Below are 16,861 nucleotides of genomic sequence, written 5' to 3'. Positions count from 1 at the left end.
GAATACTTGAATAATTTAGAAGCAACATTGGAATGTCTTTAAGTGTTTGGTCATTGTATCAAGGAAAAACAATGTGCCTTTTTCCAGATGTCAGTCCAGTATTTGGGTCATGTTACTGATACTAAATGTTTACGAAAAGCACCTAAAAAGATGGAAACTATTTAGAAGCACCACATCTGATGAATGTGACATAATTGAAGTCCTTTGTAAGATTAGTAGTTATGGCGAACTTGTTCCTAACTTAGCTACATTATTAAAGCCAATGCATAACTTACTATGTATGCAATAATCACGGGACTGGACAACAGAACATGAGAAAGCATGCAAGGATGTTAAAAAATGCTTTGCAGAAGTCTGCAGTGTTAGGTCCTTTTCATCCAAAGCTAACATTACTGCTTGCTTCTGCTGTTTCACTCTATGGAGAAGGGGTAGCAGTTTTACATATTATGCTTTTGGGAGAAGAACAACCAAGAGCTTTTGTTTGTTTACTCTGATTAATGCTAATTCCCTGCCTTCTCTAACTTCCCTCCCCTCTTCCCAGTAATTTCCCACTCCCCTTTCCAGTTTCCCCCGGTAAACCACTTACCTTTGCAATCTTGTCCCTTTAAACAATTTTTACTTTCCTTTCCTCTCTGAGCCCGTTACTCCATGCCAATGCTGCCAGGGAGTATCCCACTCTTCCTGTCTCACCCAGCATTAGTATGGAAGGTTGGGTGAGACAGGAGCTTTGAGAATTCCAATGTGTGTCAGTCTGTACAATGTGGCAATCCAACAGAGAATTCCACTCTGCGGAAGTTACAAGCCAATAAATTTAAACTTTCAATAACAAATATAAAATTTTTGTAAAAGTCTTAAATACCTGGTTAAGGTGATTTGAAAGATTTTATATCCAGCAATATAGGATGCCAGTTTTGTAAAGCTTTGTTTTCCAGAACCACCGACTCCCACCAGCAACGCATTTCCACAATCTGTGCGGATTATACGAGATATCTGCAAAATAATTTTGTTTGCTGTCAGAAGTACAGTTTTTCTTTGTCAAGGAAACAGTATAATTGGTCAATGTTTATCGTTCTCCTTCCAATATAAAAGCTTAAAATAAAAACAAACATAGAACTTACTTAGTACTTAATCAGTTTTATTAACATTGTTGACAGTGCATTTGCCCTGAGCTGAAATATGCACTTATGGGCAGCTGTGCATAGTGGTTTGCTGTCATCGCTGTTCTCTATCATTGTATTATAGAATGGTAACAACATAGATGGAGACTGTAACATTCGTGCACCTTTAAGAGATTTAAAAAAAAATCGTGTTCTCTGCAGCTCTCCCAGCCTCAGCTGATATAATTTTTGCTGAGCTGTCTACAGAAGTCCTTTTATAGCTCCTTCAGTGGTTTAAATGGTGTTTGTTTTTACTCTGGGATGTTTATGAACCTGAATTGTTAGGAGGAAGGTTTTGGACAGTTTTTGCTCCCAGTGAACTTAAGGTTTCATTTTCTATTTTGGCTGGCAGCAGTTTGAGTTTAGAAGGGAGTGGACATCAAGCTGAAAATGTTTCTGTCTAACTCCCTGGTTTTGAAAATTCTGTTAGTTAGCTGAAAGGAAGGGTTTCCTGGAGTAGAACATCTGCTGTTGGCGGCTTGACCGGAATCGCTCCCAGTGTTGTGGGAAGCTGATCATCTTCCCACAACACTGTTATGGGTATCCAGAGAGCTGCTAGTAATTACAAGCTGAGAAGTCAGGGATTCAATTCTCTAACCAAAGGACTCAGTTCCAGTATCATGTGATCAACCTGTGGGGAGAGTTTCTTGTCTATGGGAAGTTTTATTTGATTGGAACATTTTAGATACATTTATTAAAGGTTAGCTGAAAGCAAGGCCTTCCTGGAGTAGAACATTTGCTGACACCATTACTGTGGTTGTTTTATTTTTATTTGTAATTGATAAAAGTTATTGCAAGACTGCCAAAACAGCTTTTCATCCGTGCAAAGAGAAGTGTGGATGAATCAAATGAAAGGACAACAATGTGGAATCAGACTGTTTGACAAAATTCTACCATCATCTGAAATCAACTGCTGGCATGATTGTGTACACCATGTAGGGATGTGGGTGCCTAGTTAAACAGCACTGTACACAGCTAGTGTTCAAATCAATTATTGTGGTTTTCACATCAGCACAGCTACCAAGTGATCTGTGGAATCATGGTTGCCATGGGCTCTGACACCAAGAAAGACAATCTGCTGTGTGACTTTACCACAGAGTGTGCAGAAAGTGATAGTACAAATCTAGAGAAAACAGAGGAGTCAAATTGCATGACAGAGAAGATAAGGCCAATGAATAAAAAAGGGGCCAGAGATAGAATGGCCTTTCTGAATGGACCAGACTACACACAGAGTGATAGAGGTCTATAGCGGTTCAACTTGTCCATGCCACCCAGTTTTTACCACTATGCTAGTCCCAATTGCCCGCATTTGGCTCATATCCCTCTACACATCTTATCCATGTACTGCCTAAATGCTTTTTGAAAGACAAGATTGTACCCACCCCTGTTACTGCCCCTGGCAGCTCATTCCAGACACTCATCACCCTCTGAGTGAAAGAATTGCCTCTCTGGACCCTTTTGTATCTCTCCCCTTTCACCTTAAACCTATGCCCTCTTGTTTTAGGCTCCCCTACCTTTGGGAAAAGGTGTTGACCATCTAGCTGATCTATGCCTCTCATTATTTTATAGACCTCTAAAAGATCACCCCGAAGCCTTCTACGCTCTGGGGAAAAAAGTCACAGCCTATCCAGCCTCCCCTTATAACTCAAACCATCAAGTCCCAGTAGCATCCTCAACAATCTTTTCCGCACTCTTTCTGGTTTAATAATATTCTTTCTATAATTGGGTGACCAGAATTGAACACAATATTCCAAGTGTGGCCTTACCAATGTCTCATACAACTTCAACAAGACATTCCAACTCCTGTATTCAATGTTTTGACCAATGAAAGTAAATATGCCAAATGCATTCTTCATCACCGTATCCACTTCTGACTCCACTTTCAAGAAGCTATGAAACTGTATTCCTAGATCAATTTGTTCTATAAGTCCCCCAATGCCCTATGAATAACCGAGTAGGTCCTGCCCCAATTCGATCTACCAAAATGCATCACTTCACATTTATCTAAATTAAACTCTATCTGCCTTCATTAGCCCACTGGCCAATTGATTAAGATCCTGTTGAAATTCTAGATAAGCTTCTCCACTATGCCACCAATCTTGATGTCATCTACAAGCTTACCTCCTAAATTTTCATCCAAATCATGAATATAAATAACAAATAACAGTGCACCCAGCACTGATCCCTGAGGCACAACGTTGGTCACAGGCCTCCAGTTTGAAAAACATCCCTCTACAACCACCCTCTGTCTTCTGTCATCAAGCCAATTTTATATCCAATTGGCTACCTCATCCTGGATTCCATGAAACTGCACTATCCTCATCTATCTTCTTGATTACCCCTTCAAAAAACTCAATCAAATTCATGTGACATGATTTTACACTCAAAAAGCCATGCTCACTGGCCCTAATCTGTCTTTGCCTCTCTAAATGCCTGTACCTCCTTCTCTCAGAATACTTTCAAACAATTTACCATCTATAGATGTTAGGCTCACTGGACTGTAGTTCCCAGGTTTTTCCCAGCGGCCCATGTTAAAAAAAGGCACAACATTTGCTAACCTCCAATCTTCAAGTACCTCACCTGTAGCTGTTGATGATTCAAATATCTCTGTTAGGGGACTCACAATTTCCTCCATAGCCCCCAACAATGTCCTGGGATGCATTTCATCAGTTCCCAGGGATTTATTCACCTTGATGCGCTTTAAGACTCACAACATCTCCTTCTCTGTAATTTGTCCATTTCACAAGAAATCACTATTTATTTCCTCAAGTTCCCTAATGGCCTTTCTCAGCAGTAAATACCAATGAGAAATGTTCATTTTGGATCTCATCCATTCTTGTGGATCTGCACATAGAAGATCTTATTGATCCTTAAGAGGTCCGACTCATTAGTAACTCTTTTGCCCTTCATGTATTTGTAGAAGCTTTTTGGATTCTCCTTTACCTTATCTGCCAAAGCAATCTTGTGTCCCCTTTTTGCCCTCCTGATTTCTCTTAACTCTTTTCCGACACCCTCTATACTCTTCAAGGGATCCACTTGATCACAGCTGCCTATGCATGTCATATGCCTCCTTCTTTTTGGCCTCAATATCCTGAGTCATCCAGGGTTCCCTACTTCTACCAGCCTTGTCCTTCACTCTAAAAGGAATGTGCTGACCCTGAACTCTGGTTACTGCCCTTCTGAAAGCCTCCCACTTACCAAACACCCTTTTGCCTGCCAACAGGCTCACCCAGTCAACTTCTGAATGTTCCTGTCTAATACCATCAAAATTGGCTTGCCCCAATTTAGAATTTTAACTTTTGGGCCAGACCTATCATTCTCCATAGTTATCTTGAAACAAATGGAATTATGGTCACTGGTCCCAAAGTGATCTCTCACTAACACTTCTGTCACCCACCCTTCCTTATTTTCCAAGAAGAGATCAGGTTTTGCCCCCTCTTTAACCATCTACATATTGAATGAGAAATTCCTCCTGAATACACTCAACAGATTTCTCTCCATCCAAACCCATAATACTTTGGCTGTCCCAGTCAATGTTGGGAAAGTTAAAGTCCCCTACTATTACCACCCTATTTTTCTTGCAGCTATCTGTAATCTCCTTTGTTCCTCAATTCCTTTTTTACAGAGGGGCTTTTGTACAACCCTATCAAAGTGATTTCTTCCTTCTTATTTCTCAGTTCTACCCATTTAGACTCAGTGGCGAACACTTGGATATATCCCCTCTCGGTACTGCCATGATGTTCTCTCAAATCAAAACTCAATTCCCTCCTCCTCTCTTACCTCCTGTTCTTCTTTCCTGAAGCATCTGTACCCTGAAACATTGCCAGTCTGGCCCCTTCCTTAACTATGTTTCAGTAATAGCTATCATATCCCAATCCCATTTACCATCAATGCCCTGAGTTTATCTGCCTTGCCAGTCAGGCCTCTTGCATTGAAATAAATGCAGTTTAATCTAGACTTCCCTTCTCGCTGCCCTTCTTTCTCAGACTATCTGTCTGGGGTCATGTTTTATACACTCTTCCTGTGTTTTATTTCTCTTAGGCTTACTGGACGTATTCACTGAGCTCACCACAGTCATCTCTGTACTCTGTACTATGGCCCTTTTTGATTTTTGACTTTGGTTTCTGTGCCTTCAATTTTCCCCTGACTGTTTTTTTGTTTCTGTCTCCACTTAACTTCCCTCTGACTTCCTGCATCCATTCCCATATCTCTGACATATTAGCTTAAACCCTCCCCAACAGCACTAACAAACACACCCCTAGGATATTGGTTTCAGTCCTTCCTGTGTGCAGACTCTCTGGTTTGTACTGGTCCCACCTCCCCCAGAAGTGGAACACATGTAATGTGTTATCTTGATGATCCTGTCTTGTCCTCTGAGGATGGTAACAGAGCAAATTTATTATCACAACAACAAAACTGAGCTTGAACTTGGAATCAATGCAGGATTAAGCACTGAAGGAGCATATTGAGGAGGAAACAGTTTGTCATGAATATGATAAAAAAGGAGTGTTTGATAGTCGAAGACAAGGACTGAAATTGACTATATTACTGTTATGTTTGTAGGCTTTGATTTTGTAAAATGCATATATATATATTTATTGTAAGGTACTAGTAGTGTAAAACTGAAAGGGTTTGAAAAATGAAACCATCTTTGAATGTTGATTTTCTTTAAGGGAGGGAGGTTGGATGTCAGTGTACTGGTAAGATTTTTTTTATTAAATCATGTTCTCTGCAACGGTCCCAGCCTCAGTTTGTCATTGTTGTCAAGAAGTCTTTTTATTGCTCCTTCAGTGGGTTAAATGGTGTTTATTTGTTTTAACTCTGGGATGTTTTATAGCGCTGCATTGTTAGGAGGAAGGTCATAAGTTTTCAGCAGTTTTTGGGCCAGGAACTGGCAAATGGAATTTAATGTTGGAAAGTGCGAGGTGGTCCACTTTGGTAGGAATAATGGTAGGAAGGATTATTACTTACGTGGAGAAAAACTGCAGCAGGCGATGGTGCAGAGGGACCTTGGGGTCCTTGTGCATGAGTCGCAAAAACCCAGCCTGCAGGTGCAGCAGGTGGTCAGGAAGGCGAATGGGATGCTGGCCTTCATAGCGAGGGGGATTGAATATAAAAGTAGGGAGGTCTTGCTGCGGCTATATAGGGCATTGGTGAGGCCGCAGCTGGAGTACTGTGTGCAGTTTTGGGCGCCGTACTTACGCAAGGATATTTTGGCCTTGGAGGGAGTGCAGAGGAGGTTTACTAGGCTGATGCCGGAGTTGAGGGGGTTGAGCTATGAGGAGAGGCTGAATAAACTAGGCTTGTACTCGTTAGAGTTTAGAAGAATGAGGGGAGATCTCATTGAGACGTATAAGATGATGAATGGGATGGATAGGATAGAGGTGGAGAGACTCTTCCCGCTCAGAAAGGACAGTAGGACTAGGGGGCACAGCCTCAAGATAAAGGGGGGGCGGTTTAGAACGGAGTTGAGGAAGAACTTCTTCACTCAAAGGGTGGTGAATCTCTGGAATTCTCTGCCCGTTGAAGTGGTGGAGGCTGCCTCGCTAAATATTTTTAAGAAGCGGGTTGATGGGTTCTTGATAAGTGAGGGGATTAAGGGTTATGGGGAGAGGGCGGGAAAGTGGAACTGAGCCACGACAGATCAGCCATGATCTTATTGAATGGCGGGGCAGGCTCGAAGGGCCAGATGGCCTACTCCTGCTCCTATTTTCTTATGTTCTTATGAATTTAAGGTTTCATTTTTTATTTTGGCTGGCAGCAGTTTAGAAGGGAGTGGGCATCAGACTGAAAGTTTCTCACATTCTCCCTGGTTTTGAAATTCTGCTGGTTAGCTGAAAGCAAAGCTTCTTGCTTTCCTGGGGTAGACAATCTGCTGTTGGTGGCTGTTCTGAGAAGCTTTTTAAACTGTTCTGAGTATCCAGAGAGCTGTTAGAAATTACAAACTGAGAAGTCAGGGTTTCAATTCTCCAACCAAAGGACTCAGTTCCAGTAACATGTCAGCATTAGTCTTTGCTGTGTTCAACTTTTGGAAGGGGTTTCTTGTCGATGGGAAGCTTTGTTTGATTGGAACGTCTGAGATATATTTGTTAAGGATTATACATTATCATGGTTGTTTTGTTTTGGTTTGTAATTGACAAATGTTATTGCTAATTTTCTTTCCATAATGTTAACTATATTCTTAAATAAACTTTGTCTGATAACAGCCCCCTAGTGGGTCATTTGAATCATGCCCAATGTGAATCATATCATGTTTATCCTAGTCAAATTCAAAGCCCAAAACTTATGATTCAAATGGGCTTCATAAAACAATTTGGAGTTTCTGTGCTGAATTACAACAAAACAATTTGGTCCACTTTTTACATGCTAACCCTTTGTGACAACAATTTAATTAGTTCCATTCCCCTGCTTCTTCCCTGAAACACTACATTCCTTTCTTCAGATAATTATCCCAATTCCCTTTGGAAAGTCTTGATTGTATCTGCCTCCACTACATGCTAGACACTGCATTTCATATCCTAACCATTCACTGCCGAAAATCATTTTTTTAAATGTCAACCCTGATGCTTTGCCAATCACTTTAATTCAGTGTGCTCTGGTCCCCAATCCTTGCAGCAATGGGGACAATTTATCTGCAATTACACTTTGCAGACCTCTCCTGATTCTGAACACCTCTATGAAACCTCCAAGATGAACGATCCTAGTGCTCTATTCTTGCAACAGAAGTCCCTCAAATCTACAACCATTCTTGGAAATCTCTGCGCCTTCCCCAATGTCTTCACATACTTTTGAACTTGTAGTGACAAGGTTGAACAGAATGCATCAGCTGAAGTCAAACTGTATGAAGTAATTTTAAGGCTGTTTTTGTACTCTATGCCTCTACTTACAAAGCCCACGATCCCTTATACCTTATTAAGTACTTTCCCAACCTTGTCTGCCATCTGCAATGATTTGTGCATGTATACTTCAAGGTCCTTCTGCTTCTGCATTGCCTTTAGCATTGCACCCTTTATTTATTTCTGAGTATAAAGATTAAATAATTAAAATAGTATAAATTGGTAAATAAATAAATATATTGGGCAGGATTCTCCCAAAAAAAATTCTAAGTCCCCAATTTGTGAAAACAGGATTAATTCCCCTGATCTTTTGGCATGATGTTTAGCTTGAATCTCCGACATGACGTGCATCATAGTCTGCCCTAGTATAATTCACTCTGAAAATTATTGGGCCAGCAACATCTGCTGAGCAGTCCACTGCTCATACACCAATCTGTTAGTGTGGAAATCGATGCACAGTGGCCCCACTTTACTGACCTCCTGATCACTGGCCAGCCTAATCTTTGGCCAGCTCCGATCTGCCAATTTTTTCCCTCCCCAAGTCCAATGGCCAGCTCTGATCACTGTCCTTCCTCCCCCCGCCCATGATCCTGAATGGAGTGGAAGAGGGACCCCCACCCCCATTGTTCATCCTCCAATAGGCCCTGCCTCCTCAATAGGCCACACCCACTTGGCATGTCTGATGCCTGTTAAACAGCACCAATTCCCCCTTAGGCAGTGCCAGGGGGCCAAATTGGTGTTTGCAATGTGGCACTGTGCAAGGGACACCCTGCCTTACGCCTGACTTCCTGGAGGGGGTGCCTTAATGGTCTCTCTTCCCTCCCAGAGCTTTCCGTGTTAGTGGGGAACCATTCCTGACTTCAGTTCTGGGGTCATGTTGTGGGTATGCCGGCGTTGGACTGGCGTAAACACAGTAAAAAGTCTGAGCCCAGTTCTGGGCCCATTAATGACATTGAAATTCACATTTCCATATCGTTATCAGCTCCATGCTGATTTCTGGCATGGAGCTGATTACGGTCAAAATCTTCAGCTGGGAGATGCGCAAAGGCCCAGCGCTATCGGGAAGCCTGCAAAACAGCCTCTGCTGATGTCTCCTGGCCCACTGTGCTGCTAGAAAAGCACAGTGGGCTGGAACAATCATCCCCATTGTCCATATTATTAATGAGATAAGATCCTATGAAAAAGGAGCATGAAGAAAAATAATTCTGTATTGAGTCTAGTGCTGTCTAACACTAGGGGGCAAGCACTAAAGGTGAGAGTGGGGTAAAGTTCAAAGGAGATGTGAGAGGCAAGTAATTTGCACAGACAGTGGTAAGTACCTGGAAGATGCTGCCAGGATTTTGGTGGAGGCAGATACTGTAGGGGTATTTAAGGGGCTTTTAGATAAGCACATGAATCTGCAAAGAATAGAGGGATATGGACCAAGGGCAGGCAGAAGGGATTCGTTTAATTTTGCATCATGTCCTGCACAACATTGTGGACCAAAGGGCCTGTTCCTGTGCTGTACTGTTCTATGTTCTACAAGTTTCTTTTGTACTTAGTTAGTATAATAGTCAATAAAAATTAACCAACATCCGTGCTTTCATCACTGCCAGAAGTCCGGATCACATCTGAGACCCACAAAAATAAAAATGGTTTCTTTTGTGCCTGTATCCCTGCTGTTTGAACCTCTGTTTTCAAGGGGGACTCGGGGATCCTACCACCCAGAAAATGGTGTGCTGCTGAGAAAATTGCTGAGGGGATGCCAGAGATCTCACCCATAGCGTATGAAAAGGTAAATAGATCTGAATAAAATTGAGAATGCTTACAGAAGATACTAAAATTTAAGTATTTCAGGAACTTTATTTTATTTCTTTCCTGAACCATTCAGTAGATATATATATTCGACGAGCTCAAAGTTTAAAATCTTACTTTGACCAGGTGTGTCATCGCATCTTTGAAGAAGACAAGATCCAGAAAGCCTGATCGGACACTTTCATTATGTTGCCCCTGATAAAACTGCAATTTTTCAGTCAGGAATTCGTAGCTTGGGATCTGGAACATATTTGTTTACAACCATTGAAATGTCACAAAGAAAGTGTCATAAAGAACATAAGAACATAAGAAATAGGAGCAGGAGTAGGCCATCTAGCCCTTCGAGCCTGCCCTGCCATTCAGTAAGATCATGGCTGATCTGTCGTGGCTCAGTTCCACATTCCCGCCCTCTCCCCATAACCCTTAATCCCCTCGCTTATCAAAAACCCATCAACCCGCGTCTTAAAAATATTTAGCGAGGCAGCCTCCACCACCTCAACAGGCAGAGAATTCCAGAGATTCACCACCCTTTGAGTGAAGAAGTTCCTCCTCAACTCCGTTCTAAACCGCTCCCCTTTTATCTTGAGGCTGTGCCCCCTAGTCCTACTGTCCTTTCTGAGCGGGAAGAGTCTCTCCACCTCTATCCTATCCATCCCATTCATCATCTTATACGTCTCAATGAGATCTCCCCTCATTCTTCTAAACTCTAACGAGTACAAGCCTAGTTTATTCAGCCTCTTCTCATAGCTCAACCCCCTCAACTCCGGCATCAGCCTAGTAAACCTCCTCTGCACTCCCTCCAAGGCCAAAATATCCTTGCGTAAGTACGGCGCCCAAAACTGCACACAGTACTCCAGCTGCGGCCTCACCAATGCCCTATACAGCCGCAGCAAGACCTCCCTACTTTTATATTCAATCCCCCTCGCTATGAAGGCCAGCATCCCATTCGCCTTCCTGACCACCTGCTGCACCTGCAGGCTGGGTTTTTGCGACTCATGCACAAGGACCCCAAGGTCCCTCTGCACCGTCGCCTGCTGCAGTTTTTCGCCCCGTAAGTAATAGTCCTTCCTACCACTATTCCTACCAAAGTGGACCACCTCGCACTTGCCAACAGTAAATTCCATTTGCCATTTCCTGAAACATAATGGAAAATGAGGAATGCTGTGATGCCCAGTAAAGGCATTGTCATATTCTTAACAATGTCATTGTCAACGTAAACTTGAATCAGTTTGGTACCTGTAAAGATGCACTATTCTTTTCTACGGTACTTTTCTTGATTGTGTTTATATCTTGACTGTGTGAATGACTACCATAGCTTTAGATTTTGGTGTGAACATGTGAGGAAGCAATCTTATTGATTTCAATCACGCATTGGGAGGAACCATACATAATAGGGACAACTAAGACATAGTTACAAAAAATTGAGGAATGAGCATTTCAGACTATAAAATGATTACAGTGCAGCTCCAATAACACTCAAGAAGCCTGACACCATCCAGGACAAAGCAGTCCACTAGATTGGCAACCCTTCCAAAATCATTCACTCCATCCACCACCAATGCATGTAGCAGCAGTGTGTACAATCTACAGGATGCATTGTAGGAACATACTTGCAGGAATATATTGCAAACATATGGGCGGCGTGGTGATACAGTGGTTAGCACTGTTGCTTCACAGAACCAGGACTTGGGTTCGATTCCCAGCTTGGGTCACTGTCTGTGTGGAGCCTATATGTTCTCCCTGTGTCTGCTTGGGTGTTCTCCCACAGTCCAAAGATATGCAGGTTAGATGGATTGGCCACGCTAAAATTGCCCATCAGTGTCAAACATAGTATTAGAGAGTCTGATGGAGAGAAGTTTGTTGCTTGTATTCAGAAAGAATTTCTCATTCAGTATGTGGATGGCCAGATTAGAGAGGGGGCAAAACTTGACCTCCTCTTGGGAAATAAGGAAGAGCAGGAGACAGAAGTGTTAGTGAGAGATCACTTTGGGACCAGTAACCTTAATTCCATTAGTTTTATGCTAGTAATGGAGAATGATAGGTCTGGCCCAAAAGATAAAATTCTAAATTGAGATAAGGCCAACTTTGATTGTATTAAACAGGAACTTTCAAAAGTTGATTGGGGGAGTCTGTTGGCAGGCAATGGGACTTTTGGTAAATGGGAGGCTTTCACGAGTGTGCTAACCATAGTTCAGGGTAAGCACATTCCTTTTAGAGTGAAGGGCAAAGCTGGTAGAAGTAGGGAACCCTGGATGATTCAGGACATTAAGGCCCTGATCAAAAAGAAGGCATTGACATGCATAGGCAGCTGTGATAAAGTGGATCCCTTGAAGTGTATAGCGGTTGTCGCAGTAGAGTTAAGGGGGAAATCAGGATGGCAAAAAGAGGACATGAGATTGCTTTGGCACATAAGGCAAAGGAGAATCCAAAGCGGCATGGTGGTTAGCACTGCTACCTCATAGCTCCAGGGACTTGGGTTAGATTCCTGGATTGAGTCTCTGTTGGTGTGGAGATTACACATTCTCCCTGTGTCCGTGTGGCATTCTTCTGGGTATACTGATTTCCTCCCACAGTCCAAGGATGTGTGGATTAGGTGGATTGACCATGCTAAAATTTTCCCTTATTATCAGAAGGACCAGCTAGGATAAATGCACGCATGGGGTTATGGGGGTAGGGCCTGGGTGGGATTGTGGTCAGTGCAGACTCGATGGGCCAAATGGCCTTCTTCTGCACTGTAGGATCTATGATTCTATGAAATACATAAAGGACAAAACAATGCCCAGAGATTGAATAGGGTCCATTAAGGATCAACAAGGTCATCTATATGTGGATCCACAAGAAATTGTGAGATTCTAAATGAATATTTCTCAACAGGTTGAGAAAGGCATGGATGTTAGGGAACTTGGGGAAATAAATAATGATGTCTTGAGGAGTGTACATATTACAGAGAAGGAGGTGCTGTAAGTTTTAAAGCACATCAAGGCAGGTAAATCCCCGGCACCTGATGAAGTGTAAGATATTATGGAAGGCTAGGGAAGAAATTGCGGATCTCCTAGCAGAGACATTTGAATCACTGATAGCCACAGGGGAGATGCCTGAAGATTGGAGGGTGGCAAATGTTGTGCCTTTGTTAAAGAAGGGCTGCAGGGAAAAGCCTGAGATATGTAGGCAGATTTTGGCCAAGTGTAAAAGTAACTGTTGTTGTGGCGGGAGATTTTAATTTCCCTATATTGACTGGGACTCACTTAGTATTAGAGGCGTGGATGGGGCAAAGTTTGTGAGGTGCATCCGGGAGGGCTTCCTGAAACAGTCTGTAGATGGTCCAATTAGGGAGGGGGCCATAATGGACCTGATATTTGGGAAAGAGCCTGTCTAGATGGTTGATGTTTCAGTAGGGGAGCAGTTAGGGAACAGTGACCACAATTCAGTAAGTTTTAAGATACTGATGGATAAAGATAAGCGTAGTCCTCAAGTTAAGGTGCTAAATTGGGTAAAGCTAATTACAACATTATCAGGCAGGAACTGAAGAATGTAGACTGGGGGTAGATGTTTGAGGACAAATCAACATATGGCATGAGAAGGCTTTCAGGTGTAAGTTGATAGGGATTCAGGACCGGCACATTCCTGTAAGGATGAAAAATAAGCATGGCAAGTTTTGGGAACCTTGGATAATGAGAGATATTGTGAGCCTAGTTAAAGAGAAAAAGAAAGCATTTGTCAAAGGTAGGAGGCTGGGAACACACAAAACAAGTGTGGAATACAAGGAAAGTAGAAAGAAACTTAAGCAAGAAGTATGAAGGGCTAAAAGGGGTCATGAAAAAGCATTGGCCAGCAGGATTAAGGAAAATCCCAAGGCTTTTTATACATATGTAAAGAGCAAGAGGGTAGCCAGGGAGAGGGTTGGCCCACTCAAGGACATGAGAGGGAATCTATGCGTGGAGCCAGAGGAAATGGTGAAGTATTAAATGAGTATTTTGCATCAGTATTCACCAAAGAGAAGATCTTGGTGGATGATAAGTCTGGGAAAGGATGTTTGAGTCATGTTGAGATCTAAAAGGAGGACGTACTGGGGTTCTTGAGAAACATTAAGGTAGACAAGTCCCCAGGGCCTGATGGGATATACACCAGAACACTGAGACAGGCTTGAGACAATTCACACCTCTTTAACCTGTGCTTAACCCTCTCTCCAATTGTATTGTCTATACCTGTAAAGACTTGATTACCGGTTAAGATTCACATTCCAACCATTAATTTGTAAATTGAGTTTGTGTCTTTATATGCCCTGATTGAGAACAGAACTCCCAGTCACCTGATGAAAGGGCAGCACTCCGAAAGCTTGTGGCTTTTGCTATCAAATAAACCTGTTGGACTTTAACCTGGTGTTGTGAGACTTCTTACAGGGAAGGTCCCAAGGATTGGAGAATAGCCAATGTTGTTCCTTTGTTTAAGAAGGGGAGCAAGGATAATCCAGGTGATTACAGGCCAGTGAGCCTTACCTCAGTGAAAGGGGAATTATTGGTGAGGAATCTGCGAGACAGGATTTATTCCCTCTTGCGAAAAACTGCAGCAGGCGGCGGTGCAGAGGGACCTCGGGGTCCTTGTGCATGAGTCGCAAAAACCCAGCTTGCAGGTGCAGCAGGTGGTCAGGAAGGCGAATGGGATGCTGGCCTTCATAGCGAGGGGGATTGAATATAAAAGTAGGGAGGTCTTGCTGCAGCTGTATAGGGCATTGGTGAGGCCGCAGCTGGAGTACTGTGTGCAGTTTTGGGCGCCGCATCTGCGCAAGGATATTTTGGCCCTGGAGGGAGTGCAGAGGAGGTTTACTAGGCTGATACCGGAGTTGAGGGGATTGAGCTATGAGGAGAGGCTGAATAAACTAGGCTTGTACTCGTTAGAGTTGAGAAGAATGAGGGGAGATCTCATTGAGACGTATAAGATGATGAATGGGATGGATAGGATAGAGGTGGAGAGACTCTTCCCGCTCAAAAAAGACAGTAGGACTAGGGGGCACAGCCTCAAGATAAAGGGGGGGCGGTTTAGAACAGAGTTGAGGAGGAACTTCTTCACTCAAAGGGTGGTGAATCTCTGGAATTCTCTGCCCGTTGAAGTGGTGGAGGCTGCCTCGCTAAATATTTTTAAGAAGCGGGTTGATGGGTTCTTGATAAGTGAGGGGATTAAGGGTTATGGGGAGAGGGCGGGAAAGTGGAACCGAGCCACGACAGATCAGCCATGATCTTATTGAATGGTGGGGCAGGCTCGAAGGGCTAGTTGGCCTACTCCTGCTCCTATTTCTTATGTTCTTATGTTCTTAAATAAGTGGACATATTAGCGAGAGGCAACATGGTTTTGTGAAGGGGGGGTCATATCTGCCACTTCAATGGGCAGAGAATTCCAGAGATTCATCACCCTTTAAGAGAAGAAGTTCCTCCTCAACTCTGATCTAAACTGCACCCCACCCCACCCCCCCTTATTTTGAGGCTGTGCCCTCTAGTTCTGGTTTCCTTTCTAAGTGGAAAGAATCTCTCTACCTCTACCCTATCTAGCCCCTTCATTATCTTATAAGTCTCTATAAGATCTGGAGAGGGGGTAGTTAATTATATTTAAATCAGTTCATGCCTGTTATGGGTGAAGAACTGGCAAAGTCACCAGTGAAGAGCAGGGAAGATCTGAAATCACAATCTCACTGGTGAGAACTGCAATTTCCAGATCTTGAGCTCTCACCAGCAGCATGGATGGCAAACATGGGCTCGGGATTGCCCCATGACAGAAAGCTAGCCAGAAATATACAAACAGATAGTGGGCGGCATTTTCCAGCTGAATTCACGTGAAAATCAAAAACATCCCACCTGAGGTCAACGGACATTTGCATGGTCCATCCAAACTACCTGCTATGATTCACTTTGGTGTGGTATCTTGATTAATGCCTTCCAGAAATCCAGATATATCATATCCACTGCATGTATCTCATGTATCTCCATTGTCCACTGCACATGTAATGTTCTCAAAGAATTCCACCAAATTAGTCAAACATGACCTTCCCTTCATGAATCCATGCTGCACCTTACCAATGGGACAATTTATATCCAGATGTCTCGCTATTTCTTCCTTGATGATAGATTTAAGCATTTTCCCGACTACTGAAGTTAAGCTAACTGGCCTATTTTTACCTGTCTTTTGTCTACCTCCTTTTTTAAACAGTGGAACAGAGTAGGTATAAATGAGTCTTTATCAGGTTGGTGAGAATCAGCAAAGTCAGAAAAATGCAGCTGAAAGGTAACTGGGAAGATTCAAAATAATACCAATTAATGCATGGTCAGTTCTAGTCTCAGTTGAGGTAGGCTTGGGACCTGTCTCCTTGTCCTGCTCCTGAGAATGGAAGGCAACCCACACTAAAGAAAACTGCCAAGAAAACAGCTCAGGATAAAGCATCAGCAGACAATGAGCCTCTAAGCTGCCTGCTGGTAGAGCACATATCAATGATTGAATGAACAGTTCATATCAATAGATCCAATCTTAAGAAAAGAATGGATTGAGGAAATTAATTAAGAAAGCAGGCAAATGGGGTTGAGGTTCAAAGAATGAAAAGGCCCAATGCTATTATCTCTTGAAAGCAGAATGAACAAAATTACTTTAAAACTGACGGTGCTGTGACATACCATTTCATAGATTTTTGGGACAACAAATACAAAATCTTCAGGTTCGTCACCAGTTGGCTCTGGAAGGTCACGAAGGAAGTCGACAAAGTATGGCTCTTTGTGAAGTTTTTCAGCCATTTGTTTTCCAATGTTATCTCCAATAACTCGTGTCACTGCATTTTCAAACCAGTATTTATCATCTTCAGTAATAAATCTATGAAGTAACATTAAAGTCAATCATTGTTAACTTTATTACCATGAATGGATAAAATGAATCACTGTCACAAAACTGTGGGAGTGATTCTCCCAAAAAAGTTCTAAGTGCTGAATTCACAGGGAAAACTGATGTAAATTATGATTGTCTCTTCAGTGGGAGTTCACTCTCGAACCTGCCACACTCTGTGCAATGCAGAGGTCACAATTGTGAAAATCATTAAAT

The 16,861-nt window shown here is 42.6% G+C and overlaps 1 protein-coding gene across 1 annotated transcript in view; it reads right to left on the bottom strand.

Annotated features, from left to right (window-relative positions):
• LOC145345623 (dynein axonemal heavy chain 8-like) overlaps positions 1-16,861 on the bottom strand; it is a 1,557,438-nt gene that overhangs the window by 447,425 nt on the left and 1,093,152 nt on the right. Inside the window, exons 62-64 of the mRNA XM_080193457.1 lie at positions 16,444-16,636; positions 9,905-10,027; positions 860-990 (exon numbers count right to left, since the gene is read on the bottom strand). Coding sequence (XP_080049583.1) covers positions 860-990; positions 9,905-10,027; positions 16,444-16,636 — 447 coding nt within the window. The remainder of the gene's footprint in view (positions 1-859; positions 991-9,904; positions 10,028-16,443; positions 16,637-16,861) is intronic.

Source organism: Carcharhinus amblyrhynchos, chromosome 7, assembly GCF_965287045.1.
Source record: "Carcharhinus amblyrhynchos chromosome 7, sCarAmb.v2.hapA, whole genome shotgun sequence".
Classification (NCBI taxonomy): Eukaryota; Metazoa; Chordata; class Chondrichthyes; order Carcharhiniformes; family Carcharhinidae; genus Carcharhinus; species Carcharhinus amblyrhynchos.
The sequence above is the reverse complement of the archived record's forward strand: the minus strand, read 5'-3'. Positions and strand labels throughout refer to the sequence as shown.